This window comes from Aristolochia californica, unplaced genomic scaffold, assembly GCF_029961685.1.
Source record: "Aristolochia californica isolate CCGP_79_NKW_82.1479 unplaced genomic scaffold, dmAriCali1.0.hap1 SCAF_7, whole genome shotgun sequence".
In the NCBI taxonomy this organism is placed as follows: Eukaryota; Viridiplantae; Streptophyta; class Magnoliopsida; order Piperales; family Aristolochiaceae; genus Aristolochia; species Aristolochia californica.
The window spans coordinates 37,909,831-37,927,367 of NW_027182268.1; the positions used below are offsets into that span (position 1 = coordinate 37,909,831).

The 17,537-nt window shown below is 37.6% G+C and overlaps 2 protein-coding genes across 3 annotated transcripts; one reads left to right on the plus strand and one right to left on the minus strand.

Moving 5' to 3' along the window:
* Positions 1-80: 80 nt before the first annotated feature.
* Positions 81-7,605, minus strand: LOC137937040 (cyclin-B1-2-like). Of its 2 annotated transcripts, none has more exons than XM_068782069.1 (4): positions 7,381-7,605; positions 7,088-7,188; positions 797-858; positions 81-441 (listed from the first exon to the last, which is right to left on the minus strand). In XM_068782069.1, the coding sequence occupies exons 1-4, from the start codon at positions 7,504-7,506 to the stop codon at positions 341-343; spliced, it is 390 nt and encodes a 129-aa protein (XP_068638170.1). In that variant the 5' UTR covers positions 7,507-7,605; the 3' UTR covers positions 81-340. The 2 variants fall into 2 exon arrangements, with proteins under 2 accessions (XP_068638170.1, XP_068638168.1); XM_068782067.1 differs by having other exon boundaries at positions 797-894; positions 7,381-7,601.
* A 2,810-nt stretch (positions 7,606-10,415) lies between these two features.
* On the plus strand, positions 10,416-17,502 carry LOC137936692 (protein CHUP1, chloroplastic). The gene is made up of 9 exons (XM_068781519.1): positions 10,416-11,465; positions 11,680-11,771; positions 11,891-12,661; positions 13,765-15,177; positions 15,262-15,393; positions 15,867-16,048; positions 16,190-16,301; positions 16,692-16,835; positions 17,148-17,502. The coding sequence occupies exons 1-9, from the start codon at positions 11,369-11,371 to the stop codon at positions 17,247-17,249; spliced, it is 3,045 nt and encodes a 1,014-aa protein (XP_068637620.1). The 5' UTR covers positions 10,416-11,368; the 3' UTR covers positions 17,250-17,502.
* Positions 17,503-17,537: the final 35 nt, after the last annotated feature.

Here is a 17,537-nt window from a genome sequence, read left to right on the forward strand (position 1 = left end):
TCTATGGTGATAGTTATAAGATGTGATGTCACCTCATATGAGTATGAAACTGTCATACACATTAAAAAAAAAAATCCCCATTAAACTAAAATATTGATTCAATAAGAAAATACTAGAGCCAGTAGTGCATCCAAATTATGGAGTTTAACCGCGCATTGTATCTTCATGTCAGGACTAAAACCACATTTTTGGAGGACTAACTGGAAAGGGTATTAAGCATCATCAATGCACTGAAAGAAATTCGCAAGAAAGATCATGCATACAGTATTCCAAGCTCAAGAAAACATAATAGCAATTCTCATTGTTGCATATTCTAACCAGGGAGTCCTAGAGAATTAGCTCAGAGGAAACTAGGGCAAACCGGTCCCTTTGAGATACCAAGTCGAACTTCCATTCCATGATGCATGTCCACCGGTCTGAAAGTCTCTGAATCCCGTGGGTCTGCAGATAATAAAAGCATTAGCAGATGGTGGTATGGATTTCAGAAAAGGAGGATAAAGGACAGGCAATGGGTCATTATGTAAATGCTCTCGTTGGCAGATTAAATAATGGATATTGTAGTATTAGGGTAAACTAAACATGAATGCTTGCTCTATATGCATGTCCGATTCACCTGTTCTCCCTCTATGCCATAAAATTCTTGTAACATTTATAGTTCATGCAACCAAAGAACATTTGACAGAGGTCAAAAATACCATTTAAGTAATCTTCAAACCCAAAGTAGTCCATGCCATAAAATTCTTGTAACATTTATAGTTCATGCAACCAAAGAACATTTGACAGAGATCAAAAATACCATTTAAGTAATCTTCAAACCCAAAGTAGTCCAGACTGCTGTCAAGGGCCTCCAAACCTAACCTGGAGGATGGGAGAGCACCAGGAGGTCTCTGAAATCTGATAGCGGTAATGCAAAAAATTATATTTAAGCAAAGTTAATGAAATAATTGATTAATAATGAGAGAGAGAGAGAGAGAGAGAGAGAGAGAGAGCAGAAGAACAGGCAGTTATGCTTTTAAAAAAACCACCCAATATCGGTTCAATACATTTAAAAAAAAACCAACTGAATTGATCGAGTGGTTGTCATAAATATTTAGTTACATCCATATATATAAGCATTGTAATCCTCCAGAGTCTACATAAATAAATCTCAATTACGAGGCATGATAGTCCTTTACATCCATTTAGTTTGAACAATTAAAGTCCACAAGGGGGAGAACTATTTAAAGCCTCAGAGAAAGATGAAAAAGGGGGCCCCGACAACAGATCCAAATATTAGAATCCTATTCAAATATGAGCTCAAAAGTTGGATAATTATCCGAAATGGAGTTCCCACAAACCTTAATCACCAATAATATATCGACACTACCAAGTGGAACTGGAAACACACGACTAGGGTTTAATATCCGATCTAAAACTTAAGCCATTAGATGTATATCCAATGATGCATATTGGTCACAAAGTTAACAATTTTTTTATTTTTGAAAAAATGGCACTACCTTTCTTCAAACAAAAGAGAGGACATTTTACCTTTTGTTTGAATGTTCAAACCCCTTACCCAGGTGAGACTTAAACACTAGACCTCACACTAGAAACTCCTCCAAGTGGCTACTAAGGCATAGACCCAACCCTGCATGTTACTTTTTCTTTTTTTAATTAAAAAGGTTTTAAAACTATATAAAGTACAAAAAGGTTATGCAAGTTAGGTTATTGGACTCGGAAACATATATCTGATTTTCTTCTTGTTAGAAGTTATTTTTTAATTTTTTAATTTTTTATGAAAATGTTTTCCTGTAAAAACTAAATTCCTAGAGCTTAAGGGGAGCAAAGACATTATTGTAATTTTTTTACTATTGATTGAGGTATAAAATAGGAAGAGGGTCATAGAACCTTAAGTTACCGAATATATGAGAGAAGGGGCAGGCACAAAAAAGAAATTTGAGGAGAAAAAGTGAGGATTGGAGGAAAGACAGAAGGGGAGGCAACAACACAGGCCAACTGTCCTTCCTAGGACTGTTAGTTGAGGTCGGACAACCGTGGGAGAATAAGGGAATAGAGGATTTGGAGGAGAGGAGGGCAACAAAGAAGAATTTAGAATTTGGGAGGTCGGGACCCTTGAAGTCTTAGGTAATCACTCTTTCTTCTTTGGTTTTCGATCAACTGGTATTAGAACAGGGGCAAAATTGGGCATAGTGAAATCGAAGATGGACGGAAGGATGGAGTCTGCCGAGAAGGAGGTTTCAGGACTGAAAAAAGGAATGGAAGAATTGAGAACTGATATGGGAGCAATTCACGAGCTACTCATGGAGCTCCGAGGGAGAATGTTGGGTGCAGCAAAAGGGAAATCGCCGGTGGAAGAAACGTCGGTGCGAGCCTTCAGTAACACCAGAAAAAGATATTTTGGGTTTGGAAGTTACAAAATGAAGGGGAAGAAAGCAAGACTTACCAGTATTTACAGGAGAAGACCCCTACGGCTGGGTAAACCAGGCAGAGAGATACTTTTCCATCAACGGCATTCAGGAGGACGATCAGATTTAGGCAACAGTCATCTGTTTGGAAGGCTGAATGTAGAGCGTCAATGTCAAGCTGGGCGCAGTTTAGGGCAGCCCTCATCCACCGTTTCAAGTCGTCGCAAATGGGGACATTGCACGAAATCCTACTAGAGCTCTCGCAAGAAGGATTGGTGGCAGAATTTTGGGAGTGGTTTGAGTCACTCTCGGTAGCGCTGGTCAAAGTCTCCAATGAGGGTTTGATGGGAGCCTTCGTCAAAGGATTAAAAACAAAAAATTGACCCGAGTTACGAGTCAACCCGTTGACATCACTCGTCAAACTCATGGAGCTGGCTCAACCGATCGATATGCGTAACTCGGCTTTGGCTCGGGTGAAGATTATTAAGTGGGATGGGCCCAGGGCACAGGATCGGGACGATTGACATTGCGTCGTCCTGGATCAGCCCTTTTGGTGAGCTGAACCAAACGCAGCAATTGGCGGCGATTGCAGCAGTGCCACTGCGGCCAATCTAGCAGCCTCCCCGACCCTCCCGTCATGGCAAAATTCCCAGTACGCTAGCTATCAGAAGCAGAAGCGCAAGACAGACGCACACAGGGCCTCTACTTCAAGTGTGACGAGAAATTCCATCCTAGGCACCACTGCCGACTGCGGCATTGTTGCCCACACATCAAAATTCCATCCTGCTTCAAAGGTCACTATACTATTTGCTTTTGCATATTGTTTCCCACACTTTGTTGTTCTTCAATAGATTTTCTACTGTAGTCCTTGAGAGTTTGGCTTTCTGCTACCACTAGGTGGTGGTAGCTCTATTTGAGATCTAATTGACTCATATGGGGGTTGTCTTTACTTGAAAAACTATGTAGTTGAAATTGTTTCCACACAATCTAATTCAAGTACATCCCATTTAGTGATTGTTATCATGATTTTCTGTTCGAAATTGTATTATGTTTTTTGTTGATTCCAAATTTTCCTAATTGTGCCACCCATATAAGTTTACCTTTTTTCTTATGTACCCTTTAGTCAAGGTTGTGAGAGTCCTTCTCTGTTATGCACGCAATAACATTAAATGTTATGCATGCAATACATTATTATTTTAGTTGTTTTATTTAATTTATTTTATTTTATTTCAGTTTTAGGTCATAGGGGTATTTTTAGAATATTTTATTGTAAACCCTATCCGAGTGAACCCTATTTAAGGGGTAAGAGTAATGAGAAACAAAAGCATTGAAGTATTAAGCATTAGGTTAATCTAGTGTAAAGAGGTGAGATCCAAGGTTAGGGTTTTCCTCAAAAACCCACTTATTCTTTCATCCTCCATTGATCTTCGTCTTCCCCATGTCTTCCTACTACCCCTACGGTAATGCTTGGAAGACCCGTAACCCGTGGCAGATTGCAGATCCTCCCAAAGAATCCTTGTGTCAGATCCAGGACCATAATATTCTCTTCAATATTTGTTCTACTTCATATTTTTTGTCCAATTCGACAGCTTGAGTTGGTGTGCTATTATTGAGGGGGAAGATGAACAAATTAAGTATTTTCTATTATGTTCAAGTTGGCGATCATTAGCATGCACTCCCTAGCTTGAGGGGGGAGAGACTATAAGTGTGTTGATGCTGACAAACATAAGTCCAACAACTGTCCTATAAGTGCAAGCTCAAGAGATGAAGGCACATATAAACCCAAAAGACAATGACAAGTTGCAAATTTTGAAGACCAAATTGGTATATCTCAATGTCAGCACTATGTGCTCCACCTTGAGGGGGGAGTGTTAGAAGTTATATTTTTGAGTTCATTTAGTGCTTTCCCCAAAAGGTAGTTCCCTATGGTCCAAGGGGAGCAGGGACATTAGTGCAAATAAATAGTGAAGAGACGTCTCTAAACTCTTATCTTTCTCACACTTTGGTTTTGAACATTTCACACTTCTCTTGATGGTGCTTCCGAAATTTCAAATACCTAATACTTGTAACAGAGTGGATTTGGATTATGCTACTTCCGATCTGAATTCACTCCATTTACAATCCTACTAAAAATTAAATCACAGAAATCATATTATGTGTAATAATCCCTATGAATGATCATCAATATTTACTCAAACTCAACAATCTTTGTCTTTCCTTCCTGCTTTTCAATTCCACAAACACAGCAATTTTTTCAGCTAGCTTGCTGTCTCACACAAGATCCTGGAACTGGAGTTTCATCCTTTGTTTTTCTTTTGGCAGAGAAGAAGAAGAAAAATCCATCTATAATCTTCAGTGTGTCTTTTTTTACCAACAATACTTCAGCTCTATGTGACTAAAACCAGTAACAAGAAAGAGAGTGATGAATATGAGACACAACAGAAGAGCATACAACTAGAGGATAATAAGGAAGGAGGGATCTTTTCATTTTTTATTTTTTTTTAAAAGAGGGGTCTGCATACATCAGATTTAGCGACGTAGTCAAGGGGAACAATACTCAATAGATAGATCTATACTAAAATATTTATTTCCATAAAAGGAGATTTTTTTTAACTAAATTCAATCCTCTCTGCTCTGGATTACATGTTAGTTTTTTCCCCATGACACAGATCATCATCGTTATCAAAAAGACTATTGACCAGCTATGTATTTTGCCAAGTTGTCTTCTTCAAAGTCTTCTCTTTATTGCCTGCACGTGCATCAACCAAATTTGATACATTCTTTTTGACATGTGCACTACTGCTGTGTCTTCATAAAACACCTAAACCATCTGTAATGGGAATCCTTCATTTTCTTGTCCTTAATGCTAGTCTCAGCTGTTTTCTTACATACTCTTTTTCCTAATTTTCGTCATCTAATTTTCCATCATCCATCTTCCTCAGGATTTTCATCTCTATCCCTCTCTTCTTTCACACATGGTTTTTCTTAATTTCCCAATTGTCTGTTCCATAAAGTATCACTATCCTAATACCTATATTTAGATTCTTGTCACAAGCTTTTTGCCAATGCAGATCATATAGCATTCCAAGCATCCAACATTTGTCCCATATATTACGTCCTCATTAATCTCCCTTAATTTTATATGGCAAGCCCAAGGTAGGGGAAAGAGATCATTCAACATAAACAATTGCAGTTTTGAAAAAAGGTGAACCAAAAATGGACCTTTACCCTGACTTCTACAGGAGGGATACATTCAGGTCATATGCTGAAACCTACTAATGTAGAAGGCAGACAAAACTAAATTCATATAAGAACTAAATTTGGTATGCAATTTGCACTCGGAGCAGCAGAAGACAGAAATCGCTGCTTGGAGGAGTAATAAAGCAGCACTCACAAGTCAAACAAGGGCTTGGTGCCCACAATAAAGAAATTGCAACAATTCCATTACTCAAAGCTTCTTACGTTTTTTTTATTGTTTGAAAATGGTGAGAAGCTTTCATTAATGGCAAAGAGATGAAGTATAAGAAACAAGGGTAGTTTAAAAAAAAAGGGTGAAAATCCCCTAAGTTTACAATGGGAGAAATTCCGAACAGCAATTTTCCCTCAGAAAACTCTCCTTTCGATAAATGATACGGAAGAGAGTTTTCTTCATGGAGAGCTTGCTTTCACTCCATTACTCTCAAAGCAGTAATATCTATTATTGTGGCAAATAGGGATCCTAAACTCCAGTGAGGGGCTGATTTCTTGGAAACCCAAGAGATAATGCTTTTGGAATCTCTTCTTACCCAATATAGTAAACCATTCTGGTCAAAATGAGAATGAGAGAGAGCGAGAGAGGTATTAACACACCAATAGATATACCTTGTTGGCAGTAAAATAGAAATATCAGCCAACTGGAGCCAAAATCTAATCTCCCTTCCACTTGATGACTTTGGAAGACATCAGCTAACGGTGGTAAGAGCTCCTAAATCAAAGGTATACATGTATTTCCTGTACATTCTCTTACTGATCATGAGAAGGAGCCACAACTCTGAATATCATAAATTTACCGGCAACAGTGGTTGATACATTCACAGGATCAAACAAGATAACTGTTTTTTATTTCTTAAAAATCATTAAGTGCTAATTGCTTTCTAAGTAAAATATTTTTTTTTTACTTAATTTATTTCACTCTACACCACCAGTACAATCACATTTATATAGCAGTTAGTAAGAAAGACAATGCTAAACGGGTAAGATAGTAATCCCATCACTTGACCCCGAGTTACATGCCTGAAGCAGTTACCCACATTATCTGACACAAATATGCATTAAGATGTGATCACCGATATTTATGAGATGGGTGACTCCTTAGCAAGCAAACAATAGAAGCCGTTTATTTTAAAAAGGATCTACTAGTTAGAGGTCAAGACAAACGGTTTTAGGACATGTATCATAAGCAGTCTCCAGTAGACTGTCAAATAGGAAAATTTGTACTCATCCCTAGATAACCATTATAGAGTCTGCCACCTAAAATGTGCTACTCGACGAATTTGTTCGTATAACTGTTTTCACGCCGTCTAAATTCATTTCAAATACAATTACTCATTTATCTTCTACACAGATAAAATCTATGAAGTTGAACAACTCAGGTAATGTAACAATAATGTTTCAAAATCATCAGATCCAATTGATAGACAAACCTTGAAAGTATTTGCGTGTCCAGATCAATTCTTAAAGCCATAGCTGATCCATAAGTGGCTTCAAGAAACCTCCGCTCCGTTACTGCGTCGCTCTTCCTTTGCTAAAAAATGGAAAAGAATAAAATAGAGACGAATAAAAGAAACAGAGACTAGGATTAAGTGGTGGGAAAAGTAATACTAGGAAAAAGGAAAAAAATTGTACTAAAAAAAGATTAAAGAACATATGTATAAAAGACCTCCGACGACAAGGAGCGGGAAAAATCTTAAAAACACAATTAATCGTCGAAAGCTACCAATTCACGGAGAGACCGAAGAGGGTGAGAGGCGACAATTTCGCTTTTTACGCCTTGTAATCCGAACCGAAGAGCATCGTTTTGAATCTCAGAAACACTGTGATGAATCGATTTTGCGGCCTCCATCTCCTTCACCAAGAGCAGTACGAGGAATACTAACTAGGCTTTTTGTCGGTCTGGACCTTGCGTAGTATCGGTGCCCGCAGAGAGCTTTATGGCCAAGCAACGGATGCAGCGGAGTCGCGATTAGCGATTCATGATTTGCCACGGAAATTAAAATTTGGACCGGTTGTCCATTTAGCGGACCGTACTAGTTAAGGCCAAGTTGGTCCAATTCTAGATGTGACCCTGTATATCTCGCATTTTTAAGTATGACCTAAGTTTAAATACAATAAGTTAAACCAAGGGGTAAAATAATAATTTAATATAAGTAACTTAAAATCTCATCTATGTATATATTATAGCGTTAGGGCTACCCCAATTCTCACCCAGTTGTCTAAACTCTAATAAAATTTATCATAATTCAGGAGAAAAAACGAACAAATGATTGAAAAATCTGTTATATACAAAAATCTAGGGAGAGGAGAGAGAGGGTAAAGGTCTATTAGATCTTTATTATATGATTTTATATGGAAAAACTTTGTATTTGGAAATATCATATATGATCATATTTAGAACTTACCGATCAAAATTTAAATAAGAAAATAATTACCTATGTACCCCTAAGTATAATTGTTATGGTCCTGGGTTAATACCTATGTCTTCCACTCCTAACAGGTCGGTCTTTTGGGTAGTATTAGCTAGGTGCTTAACATTTGGTATTAGAGTGGGCTCTCACGTCGCGAGTTCAAATCCCCGAGGAGAGTCCCGACTTGGGTGATCGCGAACCCCGGACGCTAGGCCATAAGGGATTATGGGACCCTGACTCGGGACTCGTCGCTAAGTGTTAAGCCGTTGTGGTCGTCGACTCGCGAAGGTAGGGTGTGTTGTTATGGTCCTGGGTTAAGTACCTATGCTACCAGGCCAGTTTTTTTGATAGTATTGGCTAAGTGCTTAACAATAATGTATTCTCATAGGTTTAAAAATAATACATTTGTACCTATATGGTATCACTAAAATTACTTACACCCCACTCATTAAATGCTATCGATAAATTTAAAAATATATAAACACTCTTGTGGATCCATACAAAGTGAAACAAACTTAATTGAGCTCATGGAAAAGAATGTGACAATTACATAAATATGTTAGTATTATTTGAGTAATTATATTATATTAACCCAAGTTTATATAATGTCTTGGATTTTAGACTTTTATCCACTTTTAAAAAAACAAGACCACTTCAACACCAAGCCTTGGTGTTACAGTTTGTCTATAAATTGTAAGATGATATTATTGCAAGTATAATTTTTTTTGTATAGATTGTGATATAATTGATTTCTTGGCTTGTACATACCCTTAGCAAAGTATCTAGTAGTAGGGAAGATATGGTCTTGTGTCATTTGATAGTTAAGTTTGATAGTTAAGAAGATAAAGTGAGAGTTTCATTTAAAGTTTACCAAAACCCTAAACCCTAAACTCTAATTCTCAAACCTCATACCTTAATAAAAAACTCCTTAGACAAGACCACTGAGGGGGGTTAGTCCACAATGAACTTGAAATGAAGTGAAGAATTCAATTCATCTTAAATGAATTGATTCAACTTTAACTCATCATTGGGTGTTAGTGTAGACGAGTTCAAATGCACTGGAAAACAGATTCCAGTGTTGGTGCCCCTGAATGAAAATTATGATATAAACAAGAAAATGAGTAACCTTTTATAATATACTTAAATAGAACATATACCTAAACAGATAATTAACCAAAATAAACATGGTTACTACACTTGATAGTAATTTAACATGTAGTATTAAAATATATTAATATCTTAATTAATAAAAAACTATATTATATTAATTAATGATTGTATTAAATACTCAATTAAACGCACCATAAAAAACAAAGTATAAAAAAGGAACGTTAATTCAAATCTAGTTTTTGGTTTTAGATTCTTTCTCTTTCTCAATTATAAATAGAAGATAAAAAAAAAAAAGATGAAAATTCACAAATCAAATATGGCAAACTGAGTAAATGTAAACTATCAAGCAAATGCATGATAAAATTAATTAAGTAAATAAAATATTCAAATAAAGATAAATAGTTCTCAAATCAATATGACAAACAAAGTAAATACAAACTATCAAGCAAATGCATAATAATTAGAACAACTAAATATTTAACAAACTATCAATAAAAATAATTCATTTTTTTCATTTACGTAACAAAATCATCGTGAATATAACAAAATCGTGACATTACTTAAAAGGAATAAGCAAGTATAGATAAGAAAATTTATTTTATACTACAAGTAAAAGAATAAGTGGTATGATAAAGTTGTCAACTTTGAACAGGAGAAAGTTATTTTCTTTTGTTTGACAACAAGAAATCTTTGAAAAAAAGAAAATATTTAGTTAATGAATATTTCTCACAAAATGAAAAACATAGGGAGAAAATAAAAAAAATAGAAACTTCGAGAGAAAATCTTAATCAACAAAATTTTAAAATATTAGTATTTTTTTCCTTTTTATTTTCTATATGTATCCAAACAAGAAAAATTATATTTTTTTTACCATTTTCTCTCTCTTTTTTCGTAGATATCCGAATAAGAATTTTTTTTTTCCAAATACAATCTGATATAATTACTTTTGTTTCCAAACAGAGTATTTTCTTTTTTTTTTCTTTCTTTCCAAACACAATCTGATGTAATTATTTTTGTTTCCAAACAGAGTATTTGTCAAGAGAACGGTGACGATATTCTGATAAGCATTGGACGGTGAGGTAACGCAGAACGGTGACGATATTCTGATAAGCATTGGACGGTGAGGTAACGCAAGGTCGAGCTGTTGATTTCGCTTTGCACCTACGATAGGTGCCTCGGAGACGGAGAGCAACGGAGTCAGCAAACCCGAATGACGTCTGTTGTCCCGACATGTAAAGACCACGAAGCTGCAGATAAAATTTTGTCTGCTACTGCGGCAAAACGTAAGGACGTGAAATCGTGAATGTTTCGCTGGAGCCCGAGGCGGCTTTTACGGAGAATGCCAAAGATTCCTCAGCCAGTGATTCCGCTGTGCTGATATATCCTTGTTTTATCGGGTGTTAAGTAACTATTGGTTTTTGTTTTCTTATAATGGAGAAAACAAATGCTATCTTTAGCTCTGCTGTGTAGATGCTGCCAAAGATGAAACCCTCTCTAGTCCAGTCACAGGAGAATTGCAATAGATGCCAAACGAAAAAAAGCGTCAAGGAAAAAAGCACATAGAAACACCTAATTACTTGCTTTGGCTTATACCAGCCAGTCGACAAATGGCTACAAATTAAATGACAGGTTGCGCTTTTCGAACCTTCCCCTTTCGTGCTTTCTGGTTACAACTACTGCAAGAGGGTCTGTAGCAATATGCTAGTAACTACGGGACGGAAGCGGAGACTGCCTAACGAAATTACTTCTGGGTCTATTACCGATTTGCTACATGGGTATTTTGTCTCTGTGTAAGTTCTGTTTGTTGGAGCTTTTCTTTGAGGTTGTGATAGGGTACAGTAAATTTCGCAGAAGAGGGTCAGCCACTAGTTTTGGTGGTGGGCTGGAGTTCTAGCATGGGGAAGCCTTGGACGTATACTTATCGTTATGTTGGAGATATAGGAGATTTTTCATTGGTTGTATTTGGGTTTTATAAATTTAGAGATGCGGTTGGCTTCATGATGGGGTGAAGGGTTTTGTTCAGGTTCGTCGAGGTTCTTTCTGATAAGTGATTTGTATATTTGTGAAGCTTCAGTGTAGCTCATCGCAGGGAAGTGTCTCGTCAAACACTTGTACCTAGGGATGATGACTTGACATTTCGGAAATAGGATTCAGATTTAATGAAGGACAGGGCTTTTCTCTAACATCTACATGCTAGTCAGATTGGGATTCCTAGTTGCTGCTTCAATTGCAGCGTATGCAGTTAAGCAGGTAAACTGCCCCAGGCCCAACTCCAAAAAGCCGACAGGTACAAACTTCTAAACTTTGAGCAAAAACTTATTTCAGAATATTTCATGTATTTTGAATTTGTTGGCTATGACATTTTTTTGCTAAATTATTACACCTTTGTTAGACTTATTTAGTGCAATATATAACTTAATTTAAACTTCTATAACGTTTTCTTTTTCATGTTGAAATCTGTCATCTCTCTTTAGTCTCAGTTGATATTCATGTGTTATCAGAAAATGGAGAAGAAGATTTTGCACAACGTCTGGTTGGGGGAGACAAAGAGGAGCTGTGTGGAGATTCTAGAGACGTTCCAGTGGAGGAAGAGGTACGCACTGCCTTCTAGTTTTATTTCTAAAAAATTGCAAGCAAGCAGATACTCTTTAGGAATGTTTCCTTTATCCTTTCCCAGTATCTCAATCAGAAACTGAATTTAATCCTTTGCAGGCGAAGGAAGAAGAAGAGGAAGAGGTTAAAAGAATCAGTGGCATTATAAATCCAAATTTGAACAATTCCACTCTTTTGGATGATGAGGATGCAATTTTACCAGAATTTGAGAAACTACTATCAGGAGAGGTGGAGATTCAATTACCTGATGAAACATTTGTTTCCGAAACCAATTCACAATCTGAAAAGGAGAATTTAGTTTATGAAGTTGAGGTGGAAGGCAACTCAAGTGAATTAGAACGGTTGCGGAATCTTGTAAAAGAATTGGAAGACAGAGAAGTTAAGCATGAAGGTGAATTACTTGAATACTATGGTCTAAAAGAGCAGGAATCGGACATAATGGAATTACAGAGGCAGCTTAAGATTAAAACGGTCGAGATAGATATGTTGAAGATCACCATTAACTCTTTACAAGCGGAGAGAAAAAAGTTGCAAGAGGAAATTGCACAAGGGATTTCTTCTAGGAAGGAGCTTGAGGTAGCAAAAAACAAGATTAAAGAGCTACAAAGGCAAATTCAACTTGATGCGAACCAGACAAAAGGCCAGTTATTGATGCTTAAACACCAAGTGATTAGTCTACAGGCAAAAGAGGTAGAAGCTTCAAAAAGAGACACTGAGCTTGAGAAGAAGCTGAAAGCTGTTAAAGACTTGGAGGTGGAGGTGGTGGAGCTGAGGAGAAGGAACAAGGAGCTGCAGCATGAGAAGCGGGAGTTGACTGTGAAGTTGGATGCAGCTGAGACTAGAATAACAGCCCTCTCCAATATGACAGAGGTGAAAAAAGTTATATACTAAACAACTACATGTGTGGGCTCATCAATCATCATCAGTTACTGAAAAAATATGCATAAATCAATGTTTAATTTCGTATGTTGTCTAGCGAATAGAAGCTCTTGCCGATTTTACTTTGTATATTATAAGTTACTGCTTTGGTTATATGGTGTTGATTGTTGCTATTATGGTGATCCTTCCTCTAATAGTTTTTTTTTTTTTAATACACATGTTTTCTGTAAAGGCCAACATGTTTTTTTCTGGTCATTATATGTTTATATACTATGTAGATATATGCATACTAAGCATATATGAAGTAGTTGGAACAAGGATTTGATGTATGATGCTAAGTTATATGTACTAACTATCCTTTAATTTTTGGGTCATGAATCTTCTAAGTGCTGGCCATTTTGATGTTGATTATCAAAATTCCTGTACAAAGAAATGACATAAACCTTGAACCATCAGACTTTGGCTTAAGTGCCCTTGGAAGAACCTAAGCTTCTTATACTGCTGTTTTAAGACACTCCAAGCCTTTAAACAACCAAACAAGGAGAGTTCTTTGATTTATTGATACGATTTTGACTGTTTGCTTCTTCTTTTTTTGAGTTCTTGGACGACAGTATATCACAATGTTCTGTAAGAGTTCCCATGTTATGGGTTTATTTCTTCAATGATATTTATTATTAGATTTTGCCATGCAGATCAATGTGGTTTTTCTTTCCTGAGGGATTAAACACTTTTCTTTTTTCTTGTATTCTTCCATAAAAACTATGGTCTCTGTCTGTGACAGTCATCTATGTGTTGATTCTGAACATTAAGAAGATTTATTTAATTAAATTTCTTTCCGTCCTCATTGTTTCAGTCATTGTTCTAGGATAGTCAAATCTGTAGCTTACATCTCAGAACCCTGATTTAGCAAATCTGTCAAAACTCACCAGAGCTATTTTTACTTGTCTCATGGTCAGTAGTATGATTCTCACATTTACCCACTTGAATTATCTGTATATACTTTGCATTCATTGTAATCATGTTCTTTAAGTCAAAGTCATGGGCCCAAAGATAAAACTGTTTTTTTGCAATTTGATGGATTCTTTGTGCTGCAGACTGAAAGGGTCGCCAAAGTGAGGGAAGAACTTAATAGCTTGAGACATGCAAATGAAGACCTATACAAGCAAGTTGAAGGATTACAAATGAACAGATTCAGTGAAGTGGAAGAATTGGTATACCTACGCTGGGTTAATGCGTGTTTGAGGTATGAATTACGGAATTATCAGGCCCCTCATGGCAAGATCTCAGCTCGAGAACTGAGCAAGAGTTTGAGTCCAAGATCTCAAGAAAAGGCCAAACACCTGTTGTTAGAATATGCTGGTTCTGAAAGAGGGCAAGGAGACACTGATCTTGAATGTGTTTCATCTCACCCATCTTCACCAGGGAGTGAAGACTTCGACAATACTTCCGTGGATAGCTCCTCTAGCAGGTACAGTAGTTTCAGTAAGAAACCAAGTCTTATACAGAAACTGAAAAGATGGGGGAAAGGGAAAGATGATTCTAGCAATCTTTTGTCACCAGTGAGGTCTTTTGGAGGAAGTTCACCAAATAGAGCCAGTAGAGCATCCATGTCGAGGGGACCATTGGAGGCTTTGATGCTGAGAAATGCAGGTGATGGTGTGGCTATCACTACATTTGGTAAGAAGGAAACAGACCTTGAAGATCCAGATTCTCCAAATCTTTCACAAATAAGAACACACGGTGGTTCAGATGCCTCTCTTTACTCTGTTGCCACATCTTTCCATGTCATGTCTAGGTCGGTTGAAGGTGTGCTAGATGACAAATATCCAGCATACAAGGATCGTCAAAAATTGGCTTTGGAGAGAGAGAAGGCAATCAAAGAGAAAGCAGAGCAAGCAAGAGCTAAAAAGTTTGGTGATGGTTCAAATTCAATCCCAAATTTTGGTTCATTTTCAGGAAGTAGGGCCAGAGCTGAAAGAGGAATTACTTTACCACCCAAACTCGCTCAAATACAGGAGAAGGTTGGTCGTTCTAGTGCAGTTGCCAGTGAATCGAGTGACCAAACTACTGATGACAAGGGTGATACAACACATGTAGTGAGCAAGATGAAACTTGTGGACATCGAGAAAAGAGCTCCAAGAGTTCCAAGGCCTCCTCCTAAGCCAACAGGTGGTTCTGGTCCCACTCCTGTTGCTGCACTTACCAATTCCCCAAGTGGGGTCCCACCTGTTCCGTCTCCACGTCCACCAGGTGCACCACCACCGCCGCCGCCGCCGCCACCTGGTGGCCCACCTCGTCCACCACCCCCACCAGGAAGTCTGCCAAAAGGCCCGACCACTGGTGACAAAGTTCATCGAGCCCCTGAGCTGGTTGAGTTCTATCAAAGTTTGATGAAGCGAGAAGCTAAGAAAGAAACAATGTCAGTTGCTTCTTCTGCTTTTAGTGCAGTAGAAGCCAGGAGCAATATGATAGGGGAGATTGAAAACCGATCAGCTTTCTTGCTTGCTGTAAGTGAATATAATCTTACAATTTACTTGTATTTTCTCATTTTCTTTTGAAGGAAGCTGTGGACCTGAGTAATTTTGATTCAGGTTAAAGCTGATGTGGAGACACAAGGAGATTTTGTTCAGTCTTTGGCCACCGAAGTTAGGGCAGCTTCTTTTACCAATATAGAGGATCTAGTGTCATTTGTGAACTGGCTCGATGAGGAACTCTCTTTCTTGGTATGCTATAGTTCTTTTCAAGTTTGCAAGGACTAATGATTCCATGATTCCTGCCATGCTATAAATTTTGATGCTAGCGGCTGTAAACTCGTCTCAAATCCATTCGGTTGTTAATTTAAGTGGACGTTATATTAAAGCCATATCCTCTTACGAATTTGATCCTCTCAGATTAGGCTACTACCTTGTGCATTTCCAAGTTTCTGATGTCCTGATATATAACATGTATTGTCATGCATCAAGCTCTGTAATTAAGTTCTTAAGAAAATTTGAAGATCCCCATCAGTGTAAACAAAACTTGAAAAAAAAAAACGAGTTATTAAAGTAGGAAACATTTGCTAACATATTGGAGTTATTTAACTGCTTGAAACTATCATCCTTCTGGTCATTGGGGGATACAAGCTGTGAGGGTTCGAAGTACGAAAGTGATCTTAAGCTTATTGACCATCTTTGAGAGTGCATTATATTTTGTTCAGGTTGATGAGCGAGCAGTCCTTAAACACTTTGACTGGCCTGAAGGGAAAGCTGATGCATTAAGGGAGGCTGCTTTTGAGTACCAGGATCTAATGAAGTTGGAAAGACGGGTTTCATCTTTTGTTGATGATCCCAAACTTCCCTGTGATGCTGCTTTGAAGAAGATGTATTCTTTGCTTGAAAAGTAAGTGGACTCGTGGAAGTCTCTTGGGGTATTAAGTAATGACAGAGTCCCCATCAATGCAACTGGTCATTTTATTTCAAGAAGAATCAGATTCTCTTCTGCCTTTTCATTCAAAATTGAGTGTGTGTTTCAATTTGACAGGGTGGAGCAAAGTGTTTTTGCTCTCTTACGAACTCGAGATATGGCTATATCGCGTTACAGGGAGTTTGGAATTCCAGTAGACTGGTTATCAGACTCAGGTGTCGTGGGCAAGGTATGCAGTTTTAAAATGTCTAGGATCTATATAGTTTAATAATGTGTGAAGTTTGATTTTGTAAAAGGTTTGTCAGGGATTCTCTGGGTATGGAATACTCAGTGAGAGCCCACAGCGAAACCAGTTAATTGAGTTTAGTTGGACATTGGAAATGATGTTCACATGCAATCAGCAAAAATAGTGATGTGTGTGAGGTATATACAGAGTAAGAATTAAAATCGTGTCTTCCACATATTTCATTTGATGTTTTTTGGCTGGAACAACCGAAACTTCTGTGCCATTACTAATCTAGCATTTCCCATAATTTATGTGGAACTCGGGTATCTGCTCTGTCCATTGATTAGTGCACAAACAACTGTTAGGACTAAAACAGCACTCTTGAATCTGCAGATTAAGCTTTCATCAGTCCAGTTGGCGAGGAAATACATGAAGAGGGTGGCATCAGAACTTGATAATCTAAGTGGACCTGAGAAAGAACCAAATAGGGAGTTTTTAGCCCTCCAAGGAGTGCGTTTTGCCTTCCGTGTTCATCAGGTAAAGCAACAGTCTTCACTGTTCCCTTTCTTATGCCTTCTTAGTTCGAATGATTGAAATGTCAGGCTGCTAGCCTGCTGGAGCATATTCCATTATCTGGTTTCTACTTACTGAATGAGATTAGTGATGGAAGGTTTTTTACTTTGGAAGCTGCTCAGTTGACCTTGCAGAAACTGGATTTTACCGCATTTTATCTACTTAAAGATTGAATTATCTGCCAAAATGGCAAGCCCTGTTAGTGGACATGAAGAGAGACATGATGATCATTCTATTAAGCAGGTTATATAACCATTCACTTTGGAATTGTTTCAGTTTGCAGGAGGTTTCGATGCAGAGAGCATGCAGGCCTTTGAAGAATTGAGGAGTCGGGTACAAACATATCAAACAGGGGAGGAAAGTAAAGCTCAAAGCTGAGTTCTTTCCTCCTGCTCCTTTGGCTTAATTCATCCGTGGTATATTGTGTAAAATGAGGAAGATCACATATATCTTTGATTTCAAATTTGTAATACTCATCAGCTTAAAGAAAGTATATTGTTACAGAAGGTCTTAAAGAAAGTATAATGTTACCGAAGGTCTTCTACCTAGTCTGGAGCCCCAGGAATACCTGGAAAATGTACCAAGCCGTTTACCTGCTCAACGTTTCTTGTTATTTGCTCCTATTACTGAGTGTTCGGTTTCTGAAGAAGTGAAGTAGGCTCCATA

What these genes read in the sequence shown, in the direction of transcription:
- LOC137937040 (XM_068782067.1), bottom strand. Translation starts at nt 7,506, where the DNA reads ATGGAGGCCGCAAAATCGATTCATCACAGTGTTTCTGAGATTCAAAAC. An exon ending in TTCGGTCTCTCCGTGAATTG is followed by an intron (nt 7,189 to 7,380) that starts GTAGCTTTCGAC and finishes TCCATTTTTTAG; the next exon opens with CAAAGGAAGAGCGACGCAGT. An exon ending in GTTTGAAGATTACTTAAATG is followed by an intron (nt 442 to 796) that starts GTATTTTTGATC and finishes TATTATCTGCAG; the next exon opens with ACCCACGGGATTCAGAGACT.
- LOC137936692 (XM_068781519.1), top strand. Translation starts at nt 11,369, where the DNA reads ATGCTAGTCAGATTGGGATTCCTAGTTGCTGCTTCAATTGCAGCGTAT. An exon ending in GATCAGCTTTCTTGCTTGCT is followed by an intron (nt 15,178 to 15,261) that starts GTAAGTGAATAT and finishes ATTTTGATTCAG; the next exon opens with GTTAAAGCTGATGTGGAGAC. An exon ending in TTGCCTTCCGTGTTCATCAG is followed by an intron (nt 16,836 to 17,147) that starts GTAAAGCAACAG and finishes GAATTGTTTCAG; the next exon opens with TTTGCAGGAGGTTTCGATGC.